We start from the raw sequence: 13,082 nt of genomic DNA on the forward strand, positions 1-13,082 counted from the left end.
CTAAATTTAAGATTGGAAGCTTCATGAATCAATTACTACTGTGTTCCTAGCTGCATTTTAATGCTCTAGAGTTAATAAATGTGGAGCTTTTATTTTTCTCCATTGTTTTCAGATTAGATCAATGTATTATTGGCCTTTATACTTAAGAGGACCCTTGTTAAGACTAGCAGGTACATCCTTATTAAAAATGGGTATATTTTCTAGAGTGGAATTTTCTGTTGAGTAACACTATTTTTCATTCAGCCCTGTGGTTGGTCTCTTAGAGTTAAGGTAATTTAATGTGAAAGTAAAGCAGTTCTAATATCTTTTAAAAAATACTGGCATTACTCTCTGTGTCCCACAATATCCTTCATAGATGTTATAAAGGTAAATTCTTGGAAATTGGATTTTGAAAGGGTCCTTATTTTTCTCCGAATATACAATTTCAATATCAAACTTTTAAAAACAGTATTACTAAATGGTTAATATTTTGAAATTAAATTCTCAGGAAATTTTCTTTACATTGTTTTCCATATATTTTTAGTATTAATTGGGTCATTTGATGGTTAGGAAACCTTGGGAAGATCATTATTTTTCTTGTTGGGCCTTAGTTTCTTCTAAAATTAGGGGTTGGAAGTATGGACTAAATTGTCTTCTGGTTCTTTATGATTCTTTGGTTTATTAAGTGTGAAAAGGCCACCTCTCCCCCCCTTTTTCTAAGTTTTGGATCCTAAGGCATTAGCAAAATCTAACCAGGGTATATAGTATTCTTAGGCCTTCCTAGTTTCACTCTTTGAGTCAAATACAAATTAAACCTTGCAGAGCTCTGGAACCTACTTTTTGTGGAATAAATGAAAATTGGTTGCTGGTGAGCTTTGATGTTAATTTGGTATCAGTTGCTGAATCTAAGTGTAATCTGTAAATTCTATACACAGATCTGAATGATTCTGTGATTTGGTTAAAGATTCCCAAAAGGAAACTTAAATTGAACTGTGGGGTTGTTGAGTTTATTGAAAAAGCTGATGCAAGCAACGTATACAAAGGTAATGTGTCTGGGTCTTTTCTCTGCCCATCTACTTCTGATGCATGCTGATGTAAGTATTCTTTTAATAAGCATTTACTAGATATCTTTGGATAGTTTATTTGAGTGGAAGGAAAACGAGTTTGCTTGGAGTCAGGTAGGATTAACTTCTAGTCTGAATTTTGCCATCAATTAGCCCTTGTTTTCTTGTACTTCGAACAAGTTGTTATTTCAGTAAATTAGGTACTCCTTTGCTGATCCTCAGAGTCCTCCTCTGTAAAATGGAATAATACCTCTCTTGAAAGAGTTTTTATGAGGGGGGAAAAGTTTTTGTGAGGGTTTACTATGTCAGCTGTCTAGGATATTGTAAGAACTTGATAAATGGCAGCTATTTTTATTATATTGTACAAATATTCAGCACCTTTTGTGGCACTGTGTGAAAGGGTTGGGGTAATAAAATATGTATGCCTGAAGTATGAGTGATAGATTTCTATATTGTCTATGGTAAACTTTGGAATCAAGGCACTTATTGGAAATGTATAGCATTTTTTTGTTGTTCCCAGAAAGCTGCTCGATGTTTTATCCTATTGATTCCTCTGGTGTTGTATACTTTAAATGCCTTTTCCAAATAATCTCCATATTCCAACTAAATTGTAGGTGAGATGTAACCAGTAAGTGGCAGATGCTGGATAGGAGCCCAGGCCTATTTGATTTCAAGCATAGCCGACTTTGTTTATAATGTAATTGGGGTGACCACGGAATTTGTCTCCCAAGCCAGCACACTTTCGAGAATGGAAGTTATTCTGGGACAACAAGTGTAACCTGGACTGTGCAAGGAAAGTGAGGATGTCTGACCAGCCTAATTATAGCCAGGATAAACAAGTTTACGGTGGTGAGTCTAAGACTTCTGGAGTATTTTGGCTGAATCCAAACACCCACCTTCAGTTTAAAAAGATTTTTTTTTTTGGCATGGTTGTTGTTTTTACCATAGTAAATTAATTGACCTTAGATTGGCCAAAAAACATACTTATTGAAAACAATAAGTAATCTAATGGCTTAAAAATATTAGCCACACAAAGAAAATACTAGCCACATGCCTATATTCATTTTTATGTTTTCCTTTTTCCTTGATTCCCTTAAAACTACAAGCTCTTGAAAAAGAATGGGAATGGATAAATGAAATAAGCCCTTACATTCTAACTTGAGTCACATGAACTTTGTAAACAAAGTCTAAATTAAAATCGTCATATTCCAAAGTTTTTTCTTTAGGAAGTCAGGTGTGGGTGTCACTGAAAATCAGATGTGTTTTTAATCAGCTCCTTATTGCCAGTATCTATCAGTCTATTACTCCTCTTTCTTATTTCTTTTGCCTTAGGTCTGTAGGTGTCCTGTGATTTTATTTAGGGAAGTGAAAAACTGTATCTACATGATAACAATTCAGGTGATTTTACAATAGAAGCACCATAGTCTTGTAGAATTAATGTGGGTTTAAGAGCAGACAAACGAAGGTTTGCAATTCTGGCTCTCCCCTCCTTTGCTGTGTGTCCTTGTGCAAATGATTTAACCTCTAAGTCCCAGTTTCTTTACTGTGGTGTGGGAGTTAGAAAACACGTTTGAAGTCCCTGGCACATAGTAGGTGATGTAATGATGGGAGTTACAATCAATATGACTCAGACTAGAAACTGTGACCTTTTTGAAGTTACAGTCACAATCTCACCACTAATCTTGTTGTGCACTCAACATTCACAGTTCCCTCTAGCGGGTTTCCATTTAAACATTCTCTCTGTCCCTCTTGATTCTGTTCACTGTGTCCTGAGGAATGCGTGGTTGGCAGCTGAAACCTCCTTTCTGTAGGACAGAAAGTGGGCCCTCTCCCAGGGTTTCAGTAAGTTGTCTAGGACCACCGTCCCTGCCCTACGAACTGCCAAGGTGCATCCCCTGCCCGACTAACATTCAAGTTGCCTGTGTGAAGGAGTGATTTGTTGCGGCCTCTAACTGCTTCTTCTCTTCCTTCCTTTTTGTCATCCTGCAGTGTTCTGTGCCAAGGTCTTTGTGGCTAGGCTGCGCCAACCTGGTAGAGAGCATGTGCGCACTGAGTTGCCTGCAGAGCATGCCCAGTGTCAGATGTCTCCAGGTGCCTCTCTTCTTTCTTGTTGTAAATGTGTTTTTTACGTATGCCATGAACATTTGTTGAAACTTGCAGTAGTGTGTTTAATCCAATGTTAAGTCTGCTAAATGTTCTGTGTAACCCTCTGCTTTTCTCCAGCCTGGGTGCCCTACATGAAGGAGTTTAGTACCAAGAGGGGCCCTTCTGAGAAAATGGGTCTTTGGCTGGGCCCTGTTCTACTCCTCTTTTTCTGCTCCTGCTTTTTATTCTCCCCTCCTCCCTACCTTGAAGTTCTGATTCTCATGTTTTAATAGTTGTGCATGTGCCCACAAAACCCTGACAATTTCCATTTGGCTCCTTTAACAGTTCTTTGTCGAGTTGGGAGGGTTTCATAATTAAAGTGGTGATTTTTCTATTTTGAAACTCATCCTTTTGGCATACTTCCACTCCCTCCTTCAAAGAAGGAGTGGGGAGGGAATCCCTAATTGTATAAAACCTCAAATTGAAGTTCGTTGAAGGTCACAGCTTTAAGCTGCCAATATCTGTCGGTTTGGGCCATCTCCCAAAGGCCAGATCTGACACCTATCCTCAGGGTCCACCCAGGTTTCCAGGCCGAGGCTGGCAGAGAATTTCACAGATAAAAGTAAAACTTTTTTGGGGGAGGGGGAGGGGCTGCTCAGGAAAAAACTGTTAGCGGCAGTGTGGCCGGACTGTACTTACTTGTTGGGATGGAATCTTAGGGACCCAAGGCAGAAAACATTGTGGCTTTAGTGGGGAAACTCTATTTGAGAAAACGTGTATTTAATTAAGTATGGTTTCAGTAGCAATATTTAGTTTTCATCACTGCATATTCCACGCAGTTTATTGTATTTTTAAAAAATGATATGTAATTCCTAGTATCCTGTGGAGACTGCCCTGTTTTAGGAAAACACTGAAAAATCAGGAAATGAGTTAGAGGGATATTATTGATGGCATGGATGACTTTACTGTTCTCAAGGTTATCTTTCTATTCATGTTTACAATCTCAAATGGAGCCAGGAAGCAAGGAAGGAGGAGAATTTCTTTTATTTTGGGATTGTTTATTTTATTTACTTAATAGCAAACATTCTGAGTAGCACTGGTATGGTTATTGATTCAGATTGCTTTCTTTAGAAAACTCTACTGGAGCGTCATTAACACAATTAACTAGCGTGTAAGATGCTGTTGTTCTAGGAGTCCATATCAAAAGGCAGTACAGCTCTTAGGGTCCTGGGATTGGATGTTTCAGGGAGGCTCCAGTGCGGTGTGTGTTTACCTTTGGAAAAGCAGCTTCCCTGCATGCAGTGTAACTTTAACAAAAATGTTCTTGAAATGGCAGACGTCATCGCGTGTACTCTCCTTGGTGCTAAAAATGGATATTTGCCTTATAGTAACAGAGTCTCTTTTTCTGAAAATGCTTACTTGAATGTTAAAGTTAATTTTTAGTGGAGTGATTGTTTTTCCAGAAATTTAAGTAGGGGAAGAATTGTTGTGCATGTTGAGGCACAGGTTCTTTTTAATGAAGTTAGTTAAAAGTAATTGGCCTATGGGAAGCATTATTCAATATATTTTAGTAACAGTATTTTGAAATCTCTGGAGGTGGGGTGAGTGGGAGGAAATATTGGTTCTTAACCTTGTTGAAAATGGAAATACTAATGTATTAAAAGTTCTTTGACTTATTTCTCCCAGTGAAAATCATTTAAGAGAAAAAAAATGTAAACTTGTCTTGACTGGACCTTGAAATATGGTGAAATATTGAATGATATTCACTGAAATGTGAATGGCGCAAATATTGTGTTTAGAGATGTATAGGGAATTTTGTTTATTTAGGTTTTCATTTTCTTTAGTATATAATTGAGAATCTGCACCACAGTAAAGTGAAATATATACTCAGCTCATTGGAATTAGCAAATAATTACTCTTCTGTTTGTGATTGGAAAGTAAACGTCAATGAACATGGAAGATTGTATTCCTGTCTAGTCATTGGTTTTTACATATGCTTATTTTAACACTAATGTTCCTGCTGTCTGCCTACAGTCTCCAAACAGTGCTACAATTTAGTTGACTTAATTTGGGTTTGGGTTTTCAAAGAACGCCTATTGATTTATATGCTACATCTTGGTTTGTCACAAAGATGACTCTTGCTTGACTTTGCACATCTCTCAGCTCACCCATTTTAAGGTGGCCTCAGAAGAGAAGAAACAGGTTATCTGAAGAGCCTAGTTGACTTTGCTCAGGCTCTGGAGTTGTATGACAGGGTCCCTTTTAAAATTACCACACCGGACCAACATTGCCAGTTGGAACTTTAGCCAATTAGCCTGTCTGTGTGGCTGAGTTAGCATACCTTTTGAAAAGCAGAAATAAAGATAGTAGTTATCTTTAGGCATTATACAGTCCCTCTGGTTTCTGCCATTTGTGAGAAGAGAAAAGGGATAGCAAAGACTGAAAAAATAAAAATAAAAATCGCTCATTTACCTCAGTAAGCTGTTTAAAAAATAAAGGTCACTTACCATCAACAGTATTTGGTGCTTTGCATATCTTAGCTTCATGACAACCTGGTGAGGTAGGTGTAATTATCCCCATTTTTCAGATGTGGAAAACTGAGTTTCAGAGATGATATGTGATTGGACCTAAGTTAGTACTACATAGCTGTGATGCAGTGGAGCTGGCATTTGAACCCCAGATTTGCCTGATTCCAAAATTGTTTTTCTTTCCTTGGTGCTGGAATGCTACTATTTCTAGAGTATGTGGCTTGTTTCATCATTATATATTTGAAAATAGAAAAGAGAAAACCTGCCAAATATCTATAGGTGAAAGAAATTGCATTTGTATTGCCAGAATGAGCCCTCCTGAATCTTAAAGCTGGTGAGGTTCCTGTATGGCTTTTCTGTGAGAATATTTACTGTGCATTTGGTATGTGCCCTGGCCTGTACTGGTGCTGGACACCTAAAGAACAGTAGAGACTTGTTCCCTGTTCTCAAGGGGTACACTATAGTAAGCAGACCCATGAAGGAAAATCCAACTGAACTACAAATAAAGTCCGGGAGAGAGAGAGGGAGAAAGTGTGTGTCTAATAAAACTGTGAAGTTAACCAAATGTATATGTGCTTTTTTAAAAAAATGTGAACCGGAAAAAAATTTAGAAAAAAAAACAAAAGGGCACCTGGTGACTCAGTTGGTTGAACGTCTGACTTTGGCTCAGGTCATGATCTCACAGTTTGTGGGTTCGGGCCCCGCGTCAGGCTCTGTGCTGACAGCTAGCTCGGAGTCTGGAGCCTGGTTCGCATTCTGTGTCTCCCTTTCACTCTCTGCCCCTCCCCTGTTCATGCTCTGTCTTTCAAAAACGAATAAATGTAAAAAAAAATTTTTTTTAATGTGAACCGATTTAAACTAGGACTAACTCAACATTGTTTTTAGAACAGTTGAACTGGAATATCTGGATGTCTCTGAACAAGCTGAACTAAATCAGTATCTCAGTTGGTTCAGGTAACCAGATTAAACCAGTCGATTGTTACTTCAGACAGTCAAGAGTTCAAACCATGTAGAGTATTTGCTAAGACTCCAAGACTAATAGGGCACAGGAGTAATAATACCAGTGTTAATACAGTGTGTATCATTTATTTTCCACCTCCTTTTTATGTGTCGGGCTCTAGGCACTAGGTTATCTCATTTAATCCTTACGCAGAAGTTCTCTGTGATGGCTTTTTGGTGTATGCAGTTATTGAACGGAATTGACTTGCCTAAGGTTGCACTTTCATTTAAGTGGCAGAACTGGGTTATGAATGTAGGTCTGGATAAACTGCAAAGCCAGTGCTCTGGTCACCGTTTTGTATTGATATTAACTTGGCAACTGCCATTTTTTAGGTTGAAGCAGATTCTTTATTTCTAGTATTAAAAGTTGAAAGCTGGGGTGCCTGGGTGGCTCAGTTGGTTGAGTGTCTGGCTTCGGCTCAGGTCATGATCTCATGGTTCGTGGGTTCGAGCCCTGCATCAGGCTCTGTGCTGACAGCTAGCTCAGAGCCTGGAGCCTGCTTCAGATTCTATATCTCCCCCTCTCTCTGATCTCCCCTGCTTGCGCTGTCTCTGTCTCTCAAAAATAAATAAAAAACATTAAAAAAATTAAAATAAAAAAGATGAAAGCAATGCACTAAGAATGTAATGGTTTCATGTAGGGTGGGCTGACAGATTTTCTTGGGAATGCCATTTTCGAGCTCTCAGCTGGGGTAAGTGTTAGCGAGACAGACCTTCCTCAGGGGTAGGACTGATGATTTGGGTTGACAGCAGGGATCATGTGAATTGAGTTTTACTGCCTCCTTCCAGGCTCTAGTGTGGGTAGTACTGGACAATCAGTACAACTTCTTGACAGCTACCTTTCTAATTTCTTTCCTTTAAGTATAGATAGTGAGCTACAGTGGTTTAAGAACACTGCAGTTGGAACTTATCATAGCTACCAGCAAAACAGGGTATTTTTTTTTAGATATGGGCTATAGCTTGATAGAAAGAATCCTGGCTCTGGAGCAGACAAACCTCAGTTCTAGTCTTCTGCCAGCTACTTAATAACTCTGTGACACTAGGCAAGTGACTTAACTTAGCTGAATCTCCGTTTCCTCATCCTTAAAAGTGGAGCTATATCAACGTACAAGATTCCGTGAAGTAGAAGATAACAGCTACCCCTTACTTGATGGCTTCTTGTTGAGGGACCAAAAATCCATATATTAAATGGCTTCTTCCTAGTTCCCTATTCAGGAGAGCGAATTCGAGTCTTATAGTCTTAGATTCCATTCCGGGGCTGGTAAGACTAAGATAAAGGACCAAGCACCTGATATGGCCCCTACTGTCAGGTGTTCTTTTGTTCATGGGTGTTTCCTTAGGTGAGACATGGCTGTTCCAACACACTGTCTTTGTGTCTTTCCTAATGAGCATTGGGGTTCTATCATTCTTGGTTGATTATCCTGTCGAACTCTGAGACCACTGTGAAGGTTTTGAGTAACCTTTTGGATTGTTTAATGGAAGAGTCTTTTATATTTTATGAACATTAAAAAAACCTACATTTACTTTTTTTCTCTTTATAAGAAAATTTACAAAATACTCTTATTAAAAAAAATCCATTGGTAAACTCACCACCCAGAGAGAAAGAATATTTGTTGCAGTTTTAGGGTCTTCCTTCTGCCAGTTAGGCAAGGAGGAACTATCAAATTGTGCAGCCTGTTATTATGGTGATGATAATGACTGTAGGAGTGGTTGGTGTTTTAAATGTCCTTTGAAACCCCAGAGTTTGGCTTTGGAGTCTCTAGAGGGATAACCGAGGGCCGAGCATAGTGCCTCCTCCTATTTCTGCCTCCCCCAGAATAGCTCGGGATTTAGCTGTGTTATATGGCAGGGCTCTTAGTAGGATTTTACGTGAAGATTTTGCTGTGGGAACTCCCAAAGATACAGAACAATAAAGAGAACCATTCAACTCAACACTTGAACAATTTTCAAAATCATGCTATTTTTGGCTCAACCTTCTTCTTCTCCAACTTTGCTTTTTCTGGGGCATCTTAAAGCAAATCTAAGATGGCCTAAGAAATAAAAAGGGGTTTGACAATCACTGTTTCAGCATTTAAAAAAATTATAAAAATGGCTCATAGATTGAAAATATTATTATATATATTATTATTTAAATACTGAAAGTTATAAAAGATTTATAAAATTCCCTTTGACTACAGATTCTACTTCCCAAAGTATCACCAGTTTTCCAGTAACCATTTAGACAAAAGCTTAAAGAAATACAAATGGAACCATAATAAGGTACTATTTTTCAATTAAGAACTTTTTTTAATGGTTTGTTTATTTATTTTGAGAGGGAGGGAGCCCATGTGAGCAGGGGGAGGGGAGGAGAGAGAGAATTCCAAGTAGGCTTTGCACCGTCAGCATGGAGTCTGATGTGGGGCCCAGTTCCATGAACCATGAGATCATGACCTGGGTGGAAACCAAGAGTCGGATGCTGAACTGAAGTACATCGGGGCCCCAATTAGTAACTTTTTCATAATACTGTGTTGAGCATTCTTCCCTGTCAGTATATAAAGCAGTATAACACCTTATTCTTTTCTATAGCTGCAATAATGTTCCATCATATCATTTATCATTTAAAACAAAATTTTGTCCAATTCCGTATTGAAGGAACTTTAGACTTCAGTTTTTTTGTATCATAGCACTGCTAATTTTATTGAATATATATCTTAGGCTTACATGATTATGTCTGCAGAATGACCTCCTAGAAGTACAATTGCTTGATCAAAGAATATCAGTGTTTCATTGCTAATTCAGTTATCTGTATATAGAAAAGTTTAATAATATCTCCCATATGTCACACCCAGATGTTAACAGTTTGTTGTCTACCACTGTGTATTTGGGTTTGTTGTTGTTGTTGTTGCTTACCTGAGGATATGTAACATTAATGTAACACTATAATTAAGGGATTTAGGGAAAATGGGCTCACCCTAGAAAAACCACACTGCACCTTCCTTTACTTCCTTTATTTACTTAACACTGTATTACAGACCTGTCTCCAGATTTATAAAGTCTAAATAACTCTTTAACTAATGGTACTTTTATCACTCATAGATTTGGTGAGGTTGAGGAGAAAGGGTATATATATTTTTTCCTTTTTTGAATTAGAACATACGTATAGGAAAGTGCAGAAAACTTAAGTGTGTAGCTCAGTGGTTTATCACGAAGTAGGCAGTGCCTTATTTTGAAAGATATGGCTAAATTGTTTTTTATTAAAAATTTTAATGTTTATTCATTTAAACAATTTTTATGTTTATTTATTATTGAGACAGAAACAGAGCTTGAGTGGGGGAGGGGCAGAGAGAGAGAGAGGGAGACACAGATTCTGAAGCAGGCTCCAGGCTCTGAGCTGTCAGCATGGAGCCTGACTTGGGACTCGAATCCACGAACTGTGAGATCATGACCTGAGCCGAAGTTGGCTGCTTAACCGACTGAGCCACCCAGGTGCCCCTGTTAATTCATTTTTGAGAGAGAGCGAGCGAGCGAGAGAGAGCAAGCGAGCGAGCGAGCGAGAGCGCGCAGTTCGGGGAGGGGCAGAGAGAGAGGGAGACACAATCAGAAGCAGGCTCCAGACTCTGAGCTGTCAGCACAGAGCCTGATGCGGGGCTCAAACCCATGAACTGTGAGATCATGTCCTTAGCCCAAGTCAGATGCTTAACTTACTGAAACTACCGAGGTGCCCCATTTGGCTAAATTGTTTTAAGGAAGGTTGGACCATTTTATAGTCCAGTCATTGCCATAAGCTGTGGATATCATCACAAAAATGTTTAAGCTTTACTTTTAAAATCTTATTTAAAATAACTTATATTTGTTTAAAATTAAACCAATAATAGAAAGTTGCAAATAGTAACATGAATTAAGACTTTCTACCACCATTTAAAATCACTGCATAAAGGGCTCCTGGGTGGCTCACCCTAGTAAGCGTCAGACTCTTGACTTTCACTCAGGTCATCATCTCACAGTTCATGGGTTCAGGCCCCATGTCAGGCTCTGTGCTGGCAGTATGGAGCCTGTGAGTCTCCCTCCCTGTCTTTCTCTGCCCCTGCCCCACTCTGGCAAAATAAACTTTAAAAAAAGTTAAAAAAATAAATCACTGCATAATATTCCATTTAATATTATGGGGTTGAAAAATCCTTTCTATCTGTCAAGGCTGCCTCCAGTTTTTAAGACATTTGAAGTAATATTGAATAGAACCTCATGTTAGCTAAGTTTTGTATATTTTTGTAATAATTTCCTTAGGTAAAAATGGGTATATACTTGAAAATACTTTAGGTGGGTAAATTGTACTTTTGAGAGGCTGGGTAAATTCTACTCCTAAAAGCAGTGAATGAGAAGAGAGCCCCTTTTAATATGCCCTCGATGATACCAGATAATTTAATTTTGTATTTCTTTGCTATTTTGATGGATGAAAATGTTAAAGTAATATGTTATAATAATGTACATTTATTTGCTTGTTAGTGAGATGGAATATATGTAAATGCATATTTATTTATTGGACATCTCTGTTTCTTGTTTTGTGTATTGTCTCTTCATACCTTTCCTCTATTTTTTTCTATTAATGGTTTTATTTTTAAAAAATCTGATTTGTAGGAATTCTTTTTATGTATTATTTATTGCATATTTATTTACTCATTTATTGCATATTTTCCCTAGTTTGACATTTGCCTGTCAGTTTTGTTCATAATGCTTTTTACTTTGAAGAAAGTTTTGAAAGGAAGCTTTCACTTTTATTTAGCCATAGTTATTCCTGTCCTTTACAGTTCCTCCAGTGGTTTATGGCTTTCTGTTCTACATTTAAATCTTTGAGTTTCTGTGTAATTTATTTTGGTATATGCTGTAAATTAGGGATCCATGTTCTTTCTAAATGGCCAGTCTGTTTTCTGTATACTGTCTACTGATCTCACTTTTCCCCATTGATTTGAAATCATACGTTCATGTTTCACTTCCTTATATCCCATGATGCTCACTCAGTAGAAGACTCTTTCAAGCTTTCCTTGTTTTCTGTTTCCCCAGTACCATCATCGGTCATCAACTTGGTGATTCTTGCCCTATGACATGCCATCCTTTACATATTCATGCCAGTTTTGCAATATTTTGTTAATGATGATAGGCTTTGGAAGTCCAGTGCCAAACAGAAAGATTCATTTTAATGTTTTTCTAAAAGAGTGATTTTTCAGGATGCATGGGTGACTTAGTTGGTTAAGCATCCAACTTCGGCTCAGGTCATGCTCTTGCGGTTTGTGGGTTCGAACTCCGTGTCAGGCTCTGTGCTGACAACTAGCTCAGAGCCTGGAGCCTGTCTTCGGATTCTGTGTTTCCCCCTCTCTCTGACCCTCCCCTGCTCATGCTGTCTCTCTCAAAAATAAAATAAAACATTAAGAGAGTGATTTTTCTCTATTCTTACTATGAATTGAAATTTTTGGTTGGTTGTTTCTCATCCATTTCCATATCATATTTTCGGAAAACAGTGAGGGTGACTTGATAATCTAAGACTCTGAGGCATCACAAGAACACCAAGTAATTTAATATTTTGAAGAAAGTTGATATGATATCACAGTGCCTCACATACAGTACTAGCACTAACGAAATCGCATTTCCTGTGGAGGAGAGCCTCTGCTATGGGAAAAGTAAAACTACATCTAACAATTTAATTTATGGTTTCTAAAGTAGAGCGCATGATGATAAGGCTTAGCAGTGTCTTTTTGAAAATAGGGAAGTGAGCAAATGAGACTCAGACCACATTAGAAAATGTCTTTTTACTTTTTTCAATAAAAATGATATACCTCATACAACAGACATTTATTGTGTTGCTTGTGAAAATGCTGTTTTTACGTATTTCTGTTGATTTATATTATTCAGCTTTTACATTGCAAAAATTTTAGGGGAGAAAACAAAATGAACCATTTACTGTAGTCTCACTTCATTTTAGTGTCCATCCTTTGTGTTTTCTTCTTGGCTCACTCTTTCTTTCTTTCTTCCTTTCTTTCTTTCTGGACTTTTATTTCTATCTATATGTGTGTGTGTGTGTGTGTGTGTGTACTTTTTGGTTTTATGTTTATGTATAGGCCCATACTTTATATGCTGAATTATAACCTGATTTTTATCAATAATAGTAAACTTAGGTCTGTATTGTTAAGTTTTTTTTTTTTTAATGTTTCTTATTTGTGGGAGAGAGAGAGAAAAAGAAAAAGAAAAATGCAAGTGGGGATGGGGCAGAAAGAGAGGGGGACAGAGGATCTGAAGCTGGCTCTGCATTGACAGCAGAGAGCCCAATGTGGGGCTCAAACTCACGAATCTTGAGACCACAACCTGAGCCAAAGTTGGACACTTAACTGACTGAGCCACCCAGACACTCTCTAGGTCTCTATTTTTAATATCTGTATAGAGTTTCATTGACTGGGCATAC

The 13,082-nt window shown here is 37.9% G+C and overlaps 1 protein-coding gene across 7 annotated transcripts in view; it reads left to right on the top strand.

Moving 5' to 3' along the window:
* Positions 1–13,082, top strand: part of FBXW11 (F-box and WD repeat domain containing 11) — a 126,078-nt gene that overhangs the window by 34,156 nt on the left and 78,840 nt on the right. For 4 of the 7 annotated variants that reach the window (XM_029942862.1, XM_029942863.1, XM_029942865.1 and 1 more), the window contains one exon: positions 3,033–3,134. The exons of the other annotated variants lie outside the window; for them this stretch is intronic. In XM_029942862.1, coding sequence (XP_029798722.1) covers positions 3,033–3,134 — 102 coding nt within the window. The remainder of the gene's footprint in view (positions 1–3,032; positions 3,135–13,082) is intronic. 7 annotated transcript variants of the gene reach the window in all.

The sequence above is a fragment of the Suricata suricatta genome, chromosome 6 (genome assembly GCF_006229205.1).
Source record: "Suricata suricatta isolate VVHF042 chromosome 6, meerkat_22Aug2017_6uvM2_HiC, whole genome shotgun sequence".
Taxonomy (NCBI): domain Eukaryota; kingdom Metazoa; phylum Chordata; class Mammalia; order Carnivora; family Herpestidae; genus Suricata; species Suricata suricatta.